We start from the raw sequence: 15,446 nt of genomic DNA, 5'->3' as shown, positions 1-15,446 counted from the left end.
AAAGCTGTGCCAAGCTGTCAAACTGAGGATGAACATGTTTGCAGTGTTAAGACTCAAAGATGGTTTAACAAACAACTAAACAAAGAGTTTGGTTTGAATATATGCTCTGATATGACACATTATTTATAAACACACACCCTAAAAAGATAATATTTGCAGCTGAAATGTATTGTCCTGATTAAACACGTTTTTTGTCCTCCTGCAGGGGAGGAAGTCCTCCTGATCCAGGAGAAGCTGGATGGCATCAAGTCTCGCTACGCTGAGATGACGGCCGGTAGCAGCAAGGCCCTCCGCACCCTGGAGCAGGCCCTGCAGCTGGCCACGCGATTCGCCAGCGCCCACGACGACCTCAACCAGTGGCTGGATGGTGTGGAGGCGGAGCTTAACAACGTGGAGCCCGACGCCACGCCTACCTACCAGGAGAGACAGAAGGTGGGAGGAGTGTTTGTGCTTGTAACTGGTGACCATTTAAAAAGCTAGCAAAAACTGACTTACTGATTAAGACCCAGTCAGGTATTTTTGGCTCCCGATATACGATCTGCCGATACCATTTTCCTAGATAGTACACATTTCATGTATTGCGGATTGGCTGTAGTACCTGGTGGCGCCACCAGGTGGAGCCTCTTGCTGCACACTTCAGCGTTGGCTAGCAGAAACCATTATGGGAGTTTAGCTAGTAAAGGAGCACCGTGATAGAGACTTTAGACTTACTGACCTCAGGCCAGCTAACAAGGGATAACTGAAGCTGGGTTTACGTTAAATATCGTATCTACATCCCAGATTTAACATCAGATGTGTCTCCTTGCATGTGTTTATTAAAAAACATTTCCTTGTGAAATCAGATACCAGAGAATGGGTATGTGTTGACACCAAACCTGTCAAAATACACGTGTCCAGGCTTTTGCGAATTCATTGTGTTATTTTCAGTGTTGTACACCATTTCAGCTGATTCCAAATGAAAAGAAATCACATTAACTAGCAGCAGCCGCTCATTGTTGTCTTTGTAAATATCACAGTACCACATCGAGTTTAACAAGACCTATCAGGTTACATTATTTAGACATGGTTGTATATATGTTCAAGTATTTCACATCAGACCGTCACTTGCTTAAAATAAGAGTTTGGAACAACATCGCCAGACTCTGCATCTGTCTGCTGCATCCATTCCTGTGTAGACTTCACTTTTTGTTTTTGTACTTTGCTAAGATGCAGCTCTTTATCTGCATTGTATTTCGTTTTTCTCACCGACTTATTGGGACATTATGGTTAAAGTATGTAACCACGGCACTTAGCTAACAACTCGATAGAACTTAATCGTCCACATCTTACAGTTTTTAAAGATTATTTTGAGAGTTTTTTTCCCCCATTACGAAAAAATGTTGTTTGAAAAGCACATTTAATGACAACTCCTGTCTGTAATGACATTTTCAGCCTTTCCAATACCAGCCTACCCACAGCTGAGTTACCATAGAAACACTGATTTCTGGGAACTCAATAACAGTTTGTAAAAGCTTTAAAAGAATTATTGCCATTTAATTTTTTACCTTCCAGTTTTTTCTTTCCACAGTGACATTTAATGTGCTCCTAGTTTACTTCACATGTTCTTCAAAAGCAACTTCAAGCAGGAGAAAGGGACACGATGCTCTCGGTGCCATTTAGACAAGTTTTTGTGCCTGAAGCTATATTTTTTCCGTGTAATCATTAGATAAATTTGTAATTCTAACCCTTTGGTTTGACTTTTGCAGGAGCTGAAGAAAGTATCGGCTGAGAAGCGTCTGGTGTTGGACACGGTGAACGAGGTGGGCAGTGCTCTCCTGGATCTGGTGCCGTGGCGAGCTCGTGAAGGCCTGGACCGCCTGGTCGCCGACGCCAACCAACGGTACCGCCAGGCCGATGACACCATCACTCAGCGGGTGCAGCTGGTACAAGCCGCCATCCAGAGGTCACAACAGGTACTGCAGGCAGCTTTAACCAATGTAAACTTGCGTTACATTTGTCTGTTTAACTGTTGGTACTTAAATCGGTTAACTGCTCCCTTCAGTACGAGGAGGCCGTGGATGCAGAGCTGGCCTGGGTCGGGGAGACGGAGCGTAAGCTGGCGTCTTTGGGGCCCCTGAGCCTGGAGCCTGATGTCACCGTGGCTCAGCTGCAAGTGCAGAGAGCGTTCAACATCGACATCATCCGACACAAAGACACCGTGGATCAGCTGCTCAACACCAGAGACGACATCCTGGAGACCTGCAGCGACGCTCAGAAGGACGCTCTGATGGTGAGAGATTCTTTACTTTGGTGAAACCTTTGAAGTGAAGGATTTATTGAAACGAGGAAGAAAGACAACAGAAATTGACACGGCAGTGATTAGTCGATAGTTGTCAACTATTAAAGTAATTACCAACTATTTAGAAAATCGTGAGCTCACAGTTTTTATCAAAGGACAGATACTCTCTCTACTTTCAGAATGAAGCTTAAAACTTTCCTTTTTGGAAAAGCTTATAGTTTTGGCTGCTTAGGTGACCCTGAATGAACCCTTACCTATGCTGCTACTGGAGCTACAATGATTAATCAAAAAATTTTTAGAAAATGTATTAATCGGTTTGAGTAATTTGTTTAGAAATGAAAATGTCTGTGATTCCAGCCTTTTAATGGGAATGTTTTCTACTTTTCTTTCCTCCTCTGTACAATAAACTGAATATCTTTGGATGTGGACAAACATTAAAGGACGCTGAAAGACAGATTTTTCAGCATTTTCAGATATTTTTTAAACCAAGCAAATAATCCATACTCAACAGTCAATAGTTGTTCGTTGCAGCCATAGATATATGCAAGAAACATGGCAGAAATAATCACTAATGTCTTCATCTCTGTCCTCAGGTGAAGACAGATTCTCTAAGTGCTCGTTATGATACAGTGAGTCAGAGCCACAGCGAGCGGTTCTCAGCTCTGGAGCAGGCCCAGGTTCTGGTGGCTCGGTTCTGGGAGACCTGCGAGGAGCTGGAGCCCTGGTTGGGTGAGACTGAAACCCTCATCACTCAGCTTCCACCACCGGCTATCGACACCGACGCTCTCCGCCTGCAGCAGGACCAGATGAGAGTAAGCGAGGGCGTAGAATGTCTCACTTCTATTTGTTTTCTCTCAGTTTGCAACGTAGTAAAACATCTGCTCACTTTCGATGTTCTTAATGTCCTCTCCAGCTGCTCAGGGAGTCTATCGCAGAGCACAAACCCCACATCGACAAGCTGCTGAAGATCGGACCTCAGTTGGCCGAGCTGAGCCTCCATGAGGGGGCGACGGTGACGCAGCGCTACGCCGACGCCGAGAGACGCTACCTCGCCATCAAAGAGGACGTCAAAGGCCGCGCTACAGCACTAGACGAGGCGGTTTCACAGTCTGCTCAGGTACGTCGCAGAGGATGCATAAACTGCTCTACTGTGCTTTAACTACAGACCTGGGTCTAATGTGTTGTTTCTCTCTGATACGAGAGATTCAGAAAGCTTGTTTGTCATATAATTCAGCTGATTTAAGCCACATTTAGTGTACAAACTGACCTAATTTGTTAAACTACACCCATCTGGCCCACAGCACAGATTACAGAAATGCTGTTTAGCCCAGGTCTGTTTAGAGCTAGTTTTTTTTTTTTTTTAAGTGTCTGCAGCCGTGGATGAAACTGAGGCTTGACATGATTAATAAACAGCATGGGGTTTGTTTTTGTCTTGGTTGCTTGCTTTAAACTAAACGATAATGTGGATTTATTGTGCAGTGTCACAGGTTTGGTTATAGCTAAGTTTTACATAAATTTGTTGTTTTCAAGACTTATTTCTTACTGAGAATAGTTAACAATTTTATATCTGCAGTCCATGTTTAAGCAGTGTTGGAAGAAGTATTCACATCTTTTTACTTCAGTAGCACACTTTTACAAGTAAAAGTACTGCACTCAGATCTCTACTTGAATGAAACTGCAAATATTATCAACAATATTTACATAAATATCACAAGTAAAAGAGTTATTTTGCTGAAACATTGCTCCCTTTTGGCCTTTTAATGTTTTATATGGTGTCAATTTTGCATTTTACACCTGTAGATGTTACGGTTGAGCTCATTTTAACTACTTTATGTACTGTTAGGTAGTTTTATCCACAGCAATGCATCAGATTCTATAAGATCATCATATTTTTGTCTGTAAAAAGTCAACTTTTTAGGCAAAGCAGCCTGTTTTCAGCTTTGTGACATTTTACAGCTGGTCCAAGAGAGTTTTTTATTAGAAGTTCTCAGCTCATAGAGGAGCACTTCAAATTTCATATCACAAATTTGGAGATACAGAATTCAAATCTGTTACCTCTCAAAAGTTGTCAGACAAATGCAGTGAAATAAAAAGTACAATATTAGCCTCTAAAATGTAGGGAAGTAGTGCATAAATTGTCAATACTCAAGTAAAATACAAGTACTTTCAATCTGTATTTAAGTGCAGTACTAGTAAATGTACTTCCATCACAGCCAGCAGCACGTACTGTTAGCTTAATTTTACCATTTAGGCTTTTCTGTATCACATCATGTCTTCTCATAGTGTAGTTTTCTTTACAGACATTTCACTTTTTCTTTGCTCTTCATCTCATGAGATGTCACTGAATGACTGGTGTTTGCTGCCGTCGATATTCAGTTTGTACTGTATGCATGACTCTGATTTAACTCATTGTGTTGTTTCTCCACCCTCCGCCCCCCTCAAACCGATCCATGTTTCGCTCCTTCTCCTCCTCCACCTGCACTTTATCCTCCTCCTCATCCTCCTCATCCCTTAAAACCACTTCCTCATGTCTCACCTTAACCTCAACCCCCTCCTAAACCCTGCAACCTCCTCCATCCCATCCCTCGTTCATTGTGGATGTGTGTGTTGCCCCTCACCACCATTTTCTCCATGGTCACCGCTCACTGCAATCACCAGCTGGTAGAGGTAAGACCATTAACTGACCACATCAAACTGGCACTCGGGCAGCGGTTACGTCACATGATTCAGTCAGTAGTGAAAATCAATACCAAAGCATCAATCTTATGTTAATCAAGCACAAATCTCACCAGACGAATATATTTTGAAATCCTCCAAATCCAGAAGTTTTTTTCTGCATTAATAGATTATTCCAGATCAGTTTTAACCCTCTGAACCTAAAGCAGTTTTCGGGTTGTTTTTTTATTTGCTCCTGTCACATATTTACTCACTGTGGGATCATTTTTCACTGCAATATTAAAGCCGTGCATCTTGATGGAAACAGCACAATCTTGAAGAAGTAGAGAGAACTCAAACATGTCTATTGTGCAGTATGAACCAGTTATAATGCCATAAATCATAAAAACAAAAAAAATATGCAAAATTAGAGTTTTTTTAATATAATATTTTACTATTAATTTTATTCCATATTTGTCGCCTACCCGCTCTATGTAAGGGTTAGGGTCCCCACATTTTTGTCAAGTCACTGTTAATCACAACTGAGTCACTAGTGACTGAAAATGAATGCAATGCAAATGAATGCAGAATTTTTCGGTTTTTTTACAGAATCTGATTCCTACAAGTGATTTATTTTTGGTAATTTGTTAAATGAGGCATGTAGAATAAAGTGAGTTTGATCAAATATCATAATTTTAAGCTTAGATTTTGGTTGAGCTCAAGGACTGTCTGTAAGCTGAAAATCAAAAATTTCTTTCCGTTTTTACTGTTTGTAGCTCTGATGAAGGTTTTAATTTTGGCAGTTTTTCTTAAAGATGATGCCGTTTAAACACACCGACAGGTTTTGGGGTTCAGAGGGTTAAGAAACAATGATTGATACACTGATATCAGAGGATGTTTGGACTATTTCCGAGCATAAATATCTTAAATAACTTCTTGGTTGCAGCTTTTTGACAAATATTTTCTGAATCATGTGTTCCAACCCTGAGTGACCACAAGACTGAACCTGATCTGTTAGGAATTGTTCGTTCTGTGTATGATTGCAGACTTAAATTAAGCCTGGTCTAAAGTAGGCTTGATTCAAGTCTTTAAAATCAGCCATAGCTGTCCCTTCGTATTACAAAATGTTCCCTTGTGTTTAGATGAGTTTTGTGTTTGTCAGTTGAATTTCTCTCAACTCAGAAGCTGTATCATGAGTGCTCTCTTGTTTAAAATGTCTCCTGAGTCCAGTAGAGTGACTCTGTTGTGTTTATAGCTCCCTCTTGTGTGATAGACTGAGTCTGGCTTTGGGTGACGTTCTGAAAGTGCCATACTGAGATTTTTAGGATTGTAGAGGATACTACAGTATTCTTGTTCTACACATTAGATAACTCCTGGAATCTGATGCAAAATTTAGAGTTATTGCAGTCTGCCACAGATGGCCAACCACCCACGAAACATCTCAGTATTTTCCCACTTTCAAACTGTCACCCAGCTATCAAACCTAAACCCAACAACTTTACCACGCTCTCTCGTCCTCCTCTTCATGATTTATTCTTCCGGTTCTCCCTCCAGTTCCACGACAAGATGGACCCGCTGTTGGAGACCCTGGAGGGGGCCGTGCAGCGGCTGCGGCAGCCTCCTCCGGTGGCAGCAGAGGTGGAGAAGATCAGGGAGCAGCTGGCAGAGCACCGAGCCCAGGGGCTGGAGCTGGACAAACTGCTGCCCAGCTTCTCCGCCCTCTGCGCCCGAGGAGAGGAGCTCATCGGCAGGGCGGCTCACGATGATCCTGCTGCTCAGGGTGAGAGGCTGTGATGTTTCGGTCTGTTAGTGACAGCTGCATAACATTCACACTGAAAGACAGACAGTTAATGTGTTAAACAGGGTGTTATAGTGCCTATAAAAAGTCTTCATAGTGTCATTATAGCCAGGAGCACTGATTCACCAGCCACATTCTCACAGTTGGACTAAAGTCTGTGCTCTGACTCGGCCTCCAGAACATTCACTTTGTTGTCTTTAAATCATTTTTGTGTAGCTTTGGCTGTTTGCTTCAGCTCATTGTCCTGCTGGAAAACAAATCTTCTACCAAATCTTTTCAAAAGTCACAGTTGTCTTGCAGACTGCATCAGGTTGTCCTACAGGACTATCTTATACATACCATGATGCTGCCTCCACCATGCTCGGCTGTGGGAATTGTGTGTTTGTGATGATGTGCAGTATTTTGAGACACATTAACTGCACTCAGATGATCTCTATTTCAATAACTGTGTGACTTCTCGCACCAACTGACTGCACCAGTGTTGAATTAGGGGGTGGATACGTACACCATCAATTATTTTTGCATTTTATTTTTTTTGTTGACATTGCTTTGCAAAAAATTGAACCTGAACAAGTCTTTTTTGTAAATTCTCATCCGAAAAGACTTTTTAAATTGACCACGATTTAAGCAATAAAAAGGAAAAACTTCCAAGCAGAATTAATACTTTATATAAGAACTGTAAATCAAAGTTTACATTTGCTGCACTCATTGCATCCACTGCTGTGTGAGATTAATTCCTGCTTTTGTTTTCCATTCCATCTTGCAACACATTACATGGTTTTAATGAAGACCTGTCAGCTGATTAAGAGGCTTAATGGTTTGGGAAGAATATCTAATTGCAGTTTTTCTGACAGATATTGCTCCTTGATTTGTGATATTGAATTGTTTCATTCTATATCCACCATGTAATAGTTTTAAAACATGACTGCACCTCCATCCATCATCCTTGTGTGTCTATAAAAAGCTGTCACCCTCCTTGGAAGTTCTCCTCATTAATTGCTTTTCAACATTCACTCATGGTCAATTTAATTTCTTTTTTTGACAAGAATTTACAAGATAGAACTCTTTCATGTCAAAATAAAAAAAAACAAATGTATGCCATCCTCCCGGAACAATGGCATGAATTGTAAAGGAATTGACACAACAGTTTAAACTCTGGATGTTTTTTCAGCTTTAACACCCACTGCCAACCCTTATTAGACATTCAGAGTGGCCATGAAACTTTCTCACTAAAATGGAAACTAATGGTTGAAATTTAAACAAAACACTGCACTGCCATTTTTTTAAAATCAATAAAAGGACATTAGAAGCTGCAGTGAGTCAGGACAGAGAAACGAGCATAATGGGCTTCTGTAAGTGTGATAACTACTAAAACCTTATTCTGGGCTTTGGTCCAACAAGTTCACTGGGTGAACAATTAACTGGCTGAAGTCGGTCTCTGTGGAAGTGGCACCAGGCCAGCAAGAGACCTTGTCAAATCTTGAAAATGAACAGAATCAGCAGTGAAGTTCTGCATTTTTCTTCCAATGCCAACACATGGTGAAGCAGAACACACACGTGTCTTTGTTAAATCGCCCTCTAAAGAACTTTGTGCTGCAGCCTTCATGAAAATGAAAGACCTCACTGTGCTCTGATAGTAGGAGTGGACTCATGTAGGATGTAACATAACAGCACTGTACACAAGATGGTGATTTTAGGACTAATAAGCAGCTAATCTGAGACTAGACGACTTTGTATGAATAAGAAGTATTTCCCTTCACCAGTCTGTTTAAACCGTCACTTGTGTCGCCTCCCTGCTGCAGCTGTTCGTTCTCGCCTCCTGCGCCTCCGTTCTCTGTGGGATGAGATCCGGCAGCGAGCCGAGGAGAAGGAGGGGAAACTGAACGACGTGTTGGACCTGGCCGGGAAGTTCTGGGCCGATGTGGCGGCGCTACTGAGCACGCTCCGAGACTCCCAGGATATTGTGAAGGAGCTGGAGGACCCCGGGGTCGACCCATCGCTCATCAAACAGCAGATTGAGGCTGCCGAGGTACCAAGGAGAAACTGTGGGCAGTGGCATGAATCAGGAGGAGAAAAGAGCTGAAAGACGACGGCGACGTTGTACTAAATGAACCTCTGTTTCTTTACCAGGCCATCAAGGCAGAAACAGACGGCCTGAGGGAGGAGCTGGAGTTTGTCAGGACCCTCGGAGCCGACCTCATCTTTGCCTGCGGAGAAACTGAGAAACCTGAAGTCAAGAAGACCATAGATGAGGTGAGAACTTAAGAGCCACGTTGCCCTAGTTTTACGAACACTCCACCACATGTTGACCCACAAAGTAATCCTCCTTCCTGTGTCTCTCAGATGAACGCTGCCTGGGAAGGCCTGAACCGGACATGGAGGGAGAGGATGGAGAGACTGGAGGAGGCCATGACGGCTTCTGTTCAGTATCAGGATGCACTGCAGGTCTGTCCATCCCACATGTTTACATTAAACTGGGCCTGTATTGATCCAGGTTAAGTGGATTGATCCAGTTTAGTTACAATATAGTTCTAGATAGCTGGTGGCAATTTAAGATTTACATTCTCTCCCTTTTAAGTAAAATTGCATAAACTGATGCAGAGCGTTACAAGAAATTTATTAGCTATTATATCATAGACACTGGTCAAAAAACTTGTCCTGTTCTTCCTTTATTTAATATTTTACACTATTTTCTTCTCCTTTATAAATTGATTGTCTTAGGTTGTTTTAAATTTGCTATCTAAACCATAGCGAATGTATTTTTGTTTCGGACCCTGCTTGGTGTTGCAGATCCTAACTAAAAAAAAAAACATAACTACTATACTTAAATCAATTACAGAAGCTAGTCATATGTTTCCGAGCTCATGTTTTATTTTTGCACCAATTTAGCAATGAAAATCCAGACATTTTTCATGTGTTGCACTTTGTAACCAGAAGCTAATTTCTCTGTGTCATCTCCAGTCTATGTTTGATTACCTGGACAACGCTGTGATCAAACTGTGTGACATGTCGACTGTGGGAACCGACCTGGGAACTGTCAAACAGCAGATTGAAGAGCTCAAGGTTGGCATAAGTGTTTTTCATAACAACAGTTTCCTAAGATCCCCAAGGGTCAGAATTATTACAAGAACAAACAACAATTTGCTTTCTCTTCCTTCACTCATCCCTCTGTTCCTCCGTTCGTCCTGAGCAGCAGTACAAGGTGGAGGTTTACCAGCAGCAGATCGACATGGAGAAGCTCTGCCACCAGGGGGAGCTGCTGCTGAAGAAAGTGTCCGACCAGACCGACAGGGACATGATCCAGGAGCCGCTCATCGAACTGCGACACCTCTGGGACAACCTGGGGGATAAAATCACCCAAAGACAGGTACGTAGACAGTAACAATAACTGCTCCAGGAGTGTTAGTCTGTAGAACATATATCTAACAGCTGCTTTTCTTTACAGTTCCACTTCCGATTTTTAAGCCAGAACTTCTTTCCTCTTTTCCCCACAGCACAAGCTGGAGGCTGCTCTGCTGGCTCTGGGTCAGTTCCAACACGCCCTGTCGGAGCTGCAGGCCTGGCTGAGCCACACTCACACCACTCTGGACACACAGAGACCCGTCAGCTCTGACCCGAAGGCCATCGAGATCGAGCTGGCCAAACACCACGTACGTCTCTTAGTCATTACAAACTCAGAAACAGCAACCAACTCCAAGAGCAGCTTTTCTTTCAAACATTTTGACTTTTAGAATTAAATTTCCTGCATAATTATCCCAATAAAACAAGCATCCAGCTTTAAATTCAAAATATGTTAATATGATTTTAGCCTGTGTTCAGTTGTACATGTAAGACCTGTTGCACCTCCGCATTCAAATGTGGTTCTGTGTCCCAGGTTCTGCGTAACGACGTGCTGTCCCATCATGCCACGGTGGAGACGGTGAATAGCGCCGGTGCCGAGCTGCTGGAGTCGTCTCCCGGAGACGAGGCCAGTCACCTGAGGGATCAGCTGGATCAGCTCAACCAGAGCTGGGAGAGTCTGCTGCTGAAGACCCAGGAGAGGCAGAAACTCCTGGAGGCCGCTCTGCAGCAGGTACGGACTTTTGATGTGTCTTTGTCTCATTGAACTACAAAAAAATACTGTTCTTATAGGAGAAAAAATAAATAAATGCTAGAAATGAATAAAGTACTTCATATGTTTATTTTGGATTCAGAATCTAAATCTTGTTGAAGCCTCTGTAGTTTGTACGGTTGCACACTTTTTGTAGTTTATGCTTTGTTATTAAGGAAATTGTACAAAAAATAAAGCCTTTTTAGTTGTGGTGGTCGTGCTATGGCATCAGTTGTATCATAACTAAAACAGCAATAAAATCAAAATGTACACTCATGAAGTTGGATTAATAGCAGCTATAGTTATTAATATTTTCATAAACTGAAATCATCCTTTACTGATCCCACAGCGAGATCATTTGGAGTTTTACAGCAGCAAAGGGGATAGTGCAAAAACACCAAGATACAACAAGATACATGTGTTGACATTGTACAGATACTTCTACATGTAGAAAATCTATATATTGCACAGATTCCTCTAAATGTGGAAAATAACACAATTGTACTGAGTCATTCAATAAGTATAAAACAAAGGTATTGCACAGCTTTTTCTATATGTAGAAACCATTGATTACACAGAATCTGCTAAATGTTCAAAATACTCATAATGCTGAGGTTGAATGTGTTGATGGTAGTTTTATATGATGTAATCTTTACTTGCCGCTGCAGTAGTTAATTAATATCTTCTCCTGCCCCTCCCTCACCTGTTTCTCTGTAGGCTGAAGGTTTCCATGGCGAGCTGGAGGAGTTTCTCCAGTGGCTGAGGAGGACGGAGAGCCAACTGTCTGCTGCCAAACCAACCGGAGGTTTACCTGAAACAGCCCGAGAGCAGCTGCAGCAGCACATGGTAACAGAGTCATATTACACCTTTATACTCACAGTATTATGCACAGTACACAGGTACGCACAGACAGGAATGGCCATATTACACTGTTAGTATCTATTTTAGATGTTTTTGAAATCAACTGACCTATTTTACAGTAATAATAAATTTATTTGTATAGCACTTTTTCAAAAACAATGTGCTTTCCAAAAAAAAAGTCAAATTAGACAAATAAGAAAACAAATTCATGAAATACATAAGATCCTTAACATGCAATATAACGAGATAAACAGTTATGTTCAAATCAAGGTGTTTTTTGTTTTCTGTTTTTAAACATCCCACACTTTGAAGGTGCAGGGACATTAATGCTTTATACTTTTTACACAAATCCCAAATTTTAAATTTATCATTTTGTTACTTATTTTTTTAATTTTCTGTCAAAAAAATCATCTGTTGCTAAAACATTTGTGAAATCAGTGATACAGTGTTCAGTTTACATGGTGAAAGCTGAATTATATCTTATTCATGTAGCACTAATTCACAATGTACAAATCAGATATATGCAACTCTGCAGCCACAGATACCTGCAGATACGGAAAAAAGCACAAACTATAAGAGGGAGAAGCTGGAATTAGAGAATTTAGACTTTGAAAATTACTCAGACAGTTTAATCAGTCGTCAAAATAGTTGGCAATTAATGTACTGATTATCCTGCAGGCTGAGAGTGACGTTCTCTACAGGATTAATGCTGTACTATACGGTGTAACTTTGTTTATTGCCGTTTTAGGCATTTTTTAGCGATGGAACCTATATAGTGTCAACTCAGCACTTTTAACATTCAAAATGTAGCATTATTATTTACTACAAGTTTTGAGCAGATGCTCAGAGTGTTAGTTTACATGGAGACACTTAGCAGATGGTGACTATAAAACTTTAATAGCCTCCATTGTTCTACAGCAGCTCAACACAACAACACTCACCCGTTCATCACTTCATGCTTGTGTCTTCTCCGTCTGCAGGAGCTTCAGGCTCAGCTGAATCAGCGAGCGGATCAGTACCATCGTCTGCTGGATCAGGGAGAGTCCATGCTGCTGGCCCGTGGAGGAGAGGAGGCCGGACCCGGTACCACCCAGACCCAGCAGAACCTGGCCATGCTGCAGAACAAGTGGGGCAGCCTCAACACCAAGATGGACGACCGCAGGGTAAGGCAACGCGGATGAACTCGTCTTTAGTTTGGTTTCCCTGATGTTTTTTCTTTCACAAGTTAAATTTGAGCTTTTTAAATCTTCCAGGGAAAACTGGAAGAGGCCGTTTCCTTGGCGACGGGCTTTCAGACTTCCCTGCAGGACACCATCAACTGGCTAACGCAGGCTGAACAAACCCTGAACATGGCTCAGCCCCCCAGCCTCATTCTGGACACTGTCCTCTTCCAGATAGACGAGCACAAGGTGGATAAGAAGCACTGTTTAAATGTCTGTTTTACTTTGTTTAACTGGTAAGAAAAAGGCTCAAGGTCTCCTCAGTTTCAGCTTCCTGACTCACCTCTCTCCTGTGTTTGTCCAGGTGTTTGTGAATGAGGTGAACACCCACAGAGAACAGGTCCTGGCTCTGGAGAAGGCCGGCTCTCAGCTTCGCTTCGCCAGCCTGAAGCAGGACGTGGTTCTCATCAAGAATCTGCTGCTTAGCGTTCAAGCTCGCTGGGACAAGCTGGTCCAGAGGTCCCTGGACCGAGGAAGACACCTGGACGAGGCCCGCAAACGAGCCAAACAGGTACGAAAGTTTTAATGTGAAAGCATTGACATCATGACTATTTAAGGTTGCATTAAACCTAAGATTTTATGGGGAACATTACTAATTCAAACAACCTTTTAAAGTGTATTTGTTCTAAAATCCTCTTGCTTGTAGTCTTGCAAATTCAACAGACTTTTAACACATTTAAAAGGCCTTTTTCTACCTTATGTTCTCTTGGATTATGACTGATAAAAGCTTTTTCTAGGATGCACTCTTTCAGCTAAAAGTTCAAATAAAAAACAATTCTTTCTTTAGTTCCATGAGGCCTGGAGGAAGCTGACAGATTGGTTAGAAGAAGCTGAGAAAAGACTGGACTCAGAGCTGGAGATCTCCAACGAGCCAGACAAGATCAAAGTACAACTTACCAAACACAAGGTACCAGAGATAATACTGCAGAAATTCATCAACAAACAATCAAACCTGTGCTTTTCAGAATCTCTAATCTCTTCTGTCGTTGTGTTTTCCTGTGCAGGAGTTCCAGAAGGCGCTGGGATCGAAGCAGCCTGTTTACGACACCACGGTGAGGTCTGGCAAGGCCATGAGGGACAAAGCTCAGCTGCCTGCAGACACTCAGAAACTGGATCACCTGGTTGGAGAAGTTCGAGACAAGTGGGACACCGTCTGTGGCAAGAGCGTGGAGAGGTAAAGAAACTGGTTTATTCGGCTTTTTGTTACAGGCCTGAATTATCAGAATGAGTAGAACCTGATAATTACCAGCTGTTCTCGTCTCTCGTCCCTCCAGACAACACAAGCTGGAGGAGGCTCTGCTGTTCTCAGGCCAGTTTGCTGAAGCGCTTCAGGCTTTGGTTGACTGGTTGTACAGAGTGGAGCCTCAGCTGGCTGAAGACCAGCCTGTTCATGGAGACCTGGATCTGGTGTCCAACCTCATGGACTCACATAAGGTCAGTACACTGTGAGAAGTAGTCTTTTTACTCCTGTCACAGTTTCCACTTCAATGCAAAATCCTGCACCTCCATGGAAACAGAACAGCTAGACGACAACTCAAAAATGACTTCTGTACAGTTATAATGGCATAAAATCATCATTTATTTTACAACAATGAAAAACCTGGAATTAACCTGCAGCATTTATTTAAGTGCCCACAGGTGGTACTGGTTTAAAAATTGTGGCTTCACATCCTACAGATATTTTACTGTTTACGTTTTTACAACCTCTACAAACTCGGCATTTGAAGATATTTTACCATGCTGAATGTAACCTCCAACAACTTGCTCATCTGTATACTGTTTTTGACCCATGCTGCATTTATTTTAATGATCCAGTGTGTTGTAATTTCCCTGTCAGTCTCTAATTTGTTTCCATACTTGTGTCCTATGTGCTCTGCATAAACACAGCCTGCAGTTCATGCAAACAGTCACTGCATTTGTGTCTCGTCACTGTCGGTTACATCTCAGTAAATCATGGCTTCTCAGTTGTGCTGTGAAAGACATAATGTTTGCATTTTTTGCAAAATCTGGTTTGAATAATGATTTATATTTGGTAAATTTTTAGATAAGACATAGAATGAAGTGAGTTTGATGAAATGCAACAATTTTAAACTTTGATTATTTGAGTTTTCCAGTGGACTCATCACAGAAAGTTGTATATTAGTTTTTTTTTGTGTCTTTACACTTTCTGGCTCTGATAAATAGTGTCATTTTGGTATTTTTGTTAAAAAGAATTGTATAGGAGGTTATTAACTGACTGTTTTGCCCATGCTTTCAGTGTGCTGTAGCCACATTACTGAGTGGTGTCTTTGCTTGCAGGCTTTCCAAAAAGAACTGGGAAAGAGAACCAGCAGCGTTCAGGCTCTGAAGCGTTCGGCTCGGGATCTGATGGAAACCGGCCGTGACGACACAGCGTGGGTAAAAGTTCAGCTTCAGGAGCTCAGCAACCGCTGGGACACAGTGTGCGCCCTGTCAGTCACCAAGCAGACCCGCCTCCAGCAGGCCCTCAAACAGGTCAGGGAGGAAGCTACTCCCCCAATTTAAACTTTCATGTGTCTGTCATTG

At 42.0% G+C, this 15,446-nt stretch overlaps 1 protein-coding gene across 21 annotated transcripts in view; it reads left to right on the top strand.

The window, feature by feature from the left end:
- macf1a (microtubule actin crosslinking factor 1a) overlaps positions 1-15,446 on the top strand; it is a 335,093-nt gene that overhangs the window by 301,524 nt on the left and 18,123 nt on the right. For all 21 annotated transcript variants that reach the window (XM_055017589.1, XM_035945394.2, XM_055017581.1 and 18 more), the window contains 21 exons: positions 206-432; positions 1,746-1,952; positions 2,042-2,269; positions 2,872-3,090; positions 3,192-3,395; positions 6,488-6,713; positions 8,534-8,760; positions 8,862-8,984; positions 9,075-9,176; positions 9,693-9,794; positions 9,925-10,098; positions 10,226-10,381; positions 10,606-10,803; positions 11,539-11,667; positions 12,663-12,845; positions 12,936-13,091; positions 13,207-13,413; positions 13,690-13,809; positions 13,907-14,076; positions 14,177-14,336; positions 15,201-15,395. In XM_055017589.1, the coding sequence (XP_054873564.1) occupies positions 206-432; positions 1,746-1,952; positions 2,042-2,269; positions 2,872-3,090; positions 3,192-3,395; positions 6,488-6,713; positions 8,534-8,760; positions 8,862-8,984; positions 9,075-9,176; positions 9,693-9,794; positions 9,925-10,098; positions 10,226-10,381; positions 10,606-10,803; positions 11,539-11,667; positions 12,663-12,845; positions 12,936-13,091; positions 13,207-13,413; positions 13,690-13,809; positions 13,907-14,076; positions 14,177-14,336; positions 15,201-15,395 (3,713 nt within the window). The remainder of the gene's footprint in view (positions 1-205; positions 433-1,745; positions 1,953-2,041; positions 2,270-2,871; positions 3,091-3,191; positions 3,396-6,487; positions 6,714-8,533; positions 8,761-8,861; positions 8,985-9,074; positions 9,177-9,692; positions 9,795-9,924; positions 10,099-10,225; positions 10,382-10,605; positions 10,804-11,538; positions 11,668-12,662; positions 12,846-12,935; positions 13,092-13,206; positions 13,414-13,689; positions 13,810-13,906; positions 14,077-14,176; positions 14,337-15,200; positions 15,396-15,446) is intronic.

Source organism: Amphiprion ocellaris, chromosome 15 (genome assembly GCF_022539595.1).
Source record: "Amphiprion ocellaris isolate individual 3 ecotype Okinawa chromosome 15, ASM2253959v1, whole genome shotgun sequence".
NCBI lineage: Eukaryota > Metazoa > Chordata > Actinopteri > Pomacentridae > Amphiprion > Amphiprion ocellaris.
Note: the sequence above shows the minus strand (reverse complement) of the source record. Positions and strands in the feature narration are given on the sequence as shown.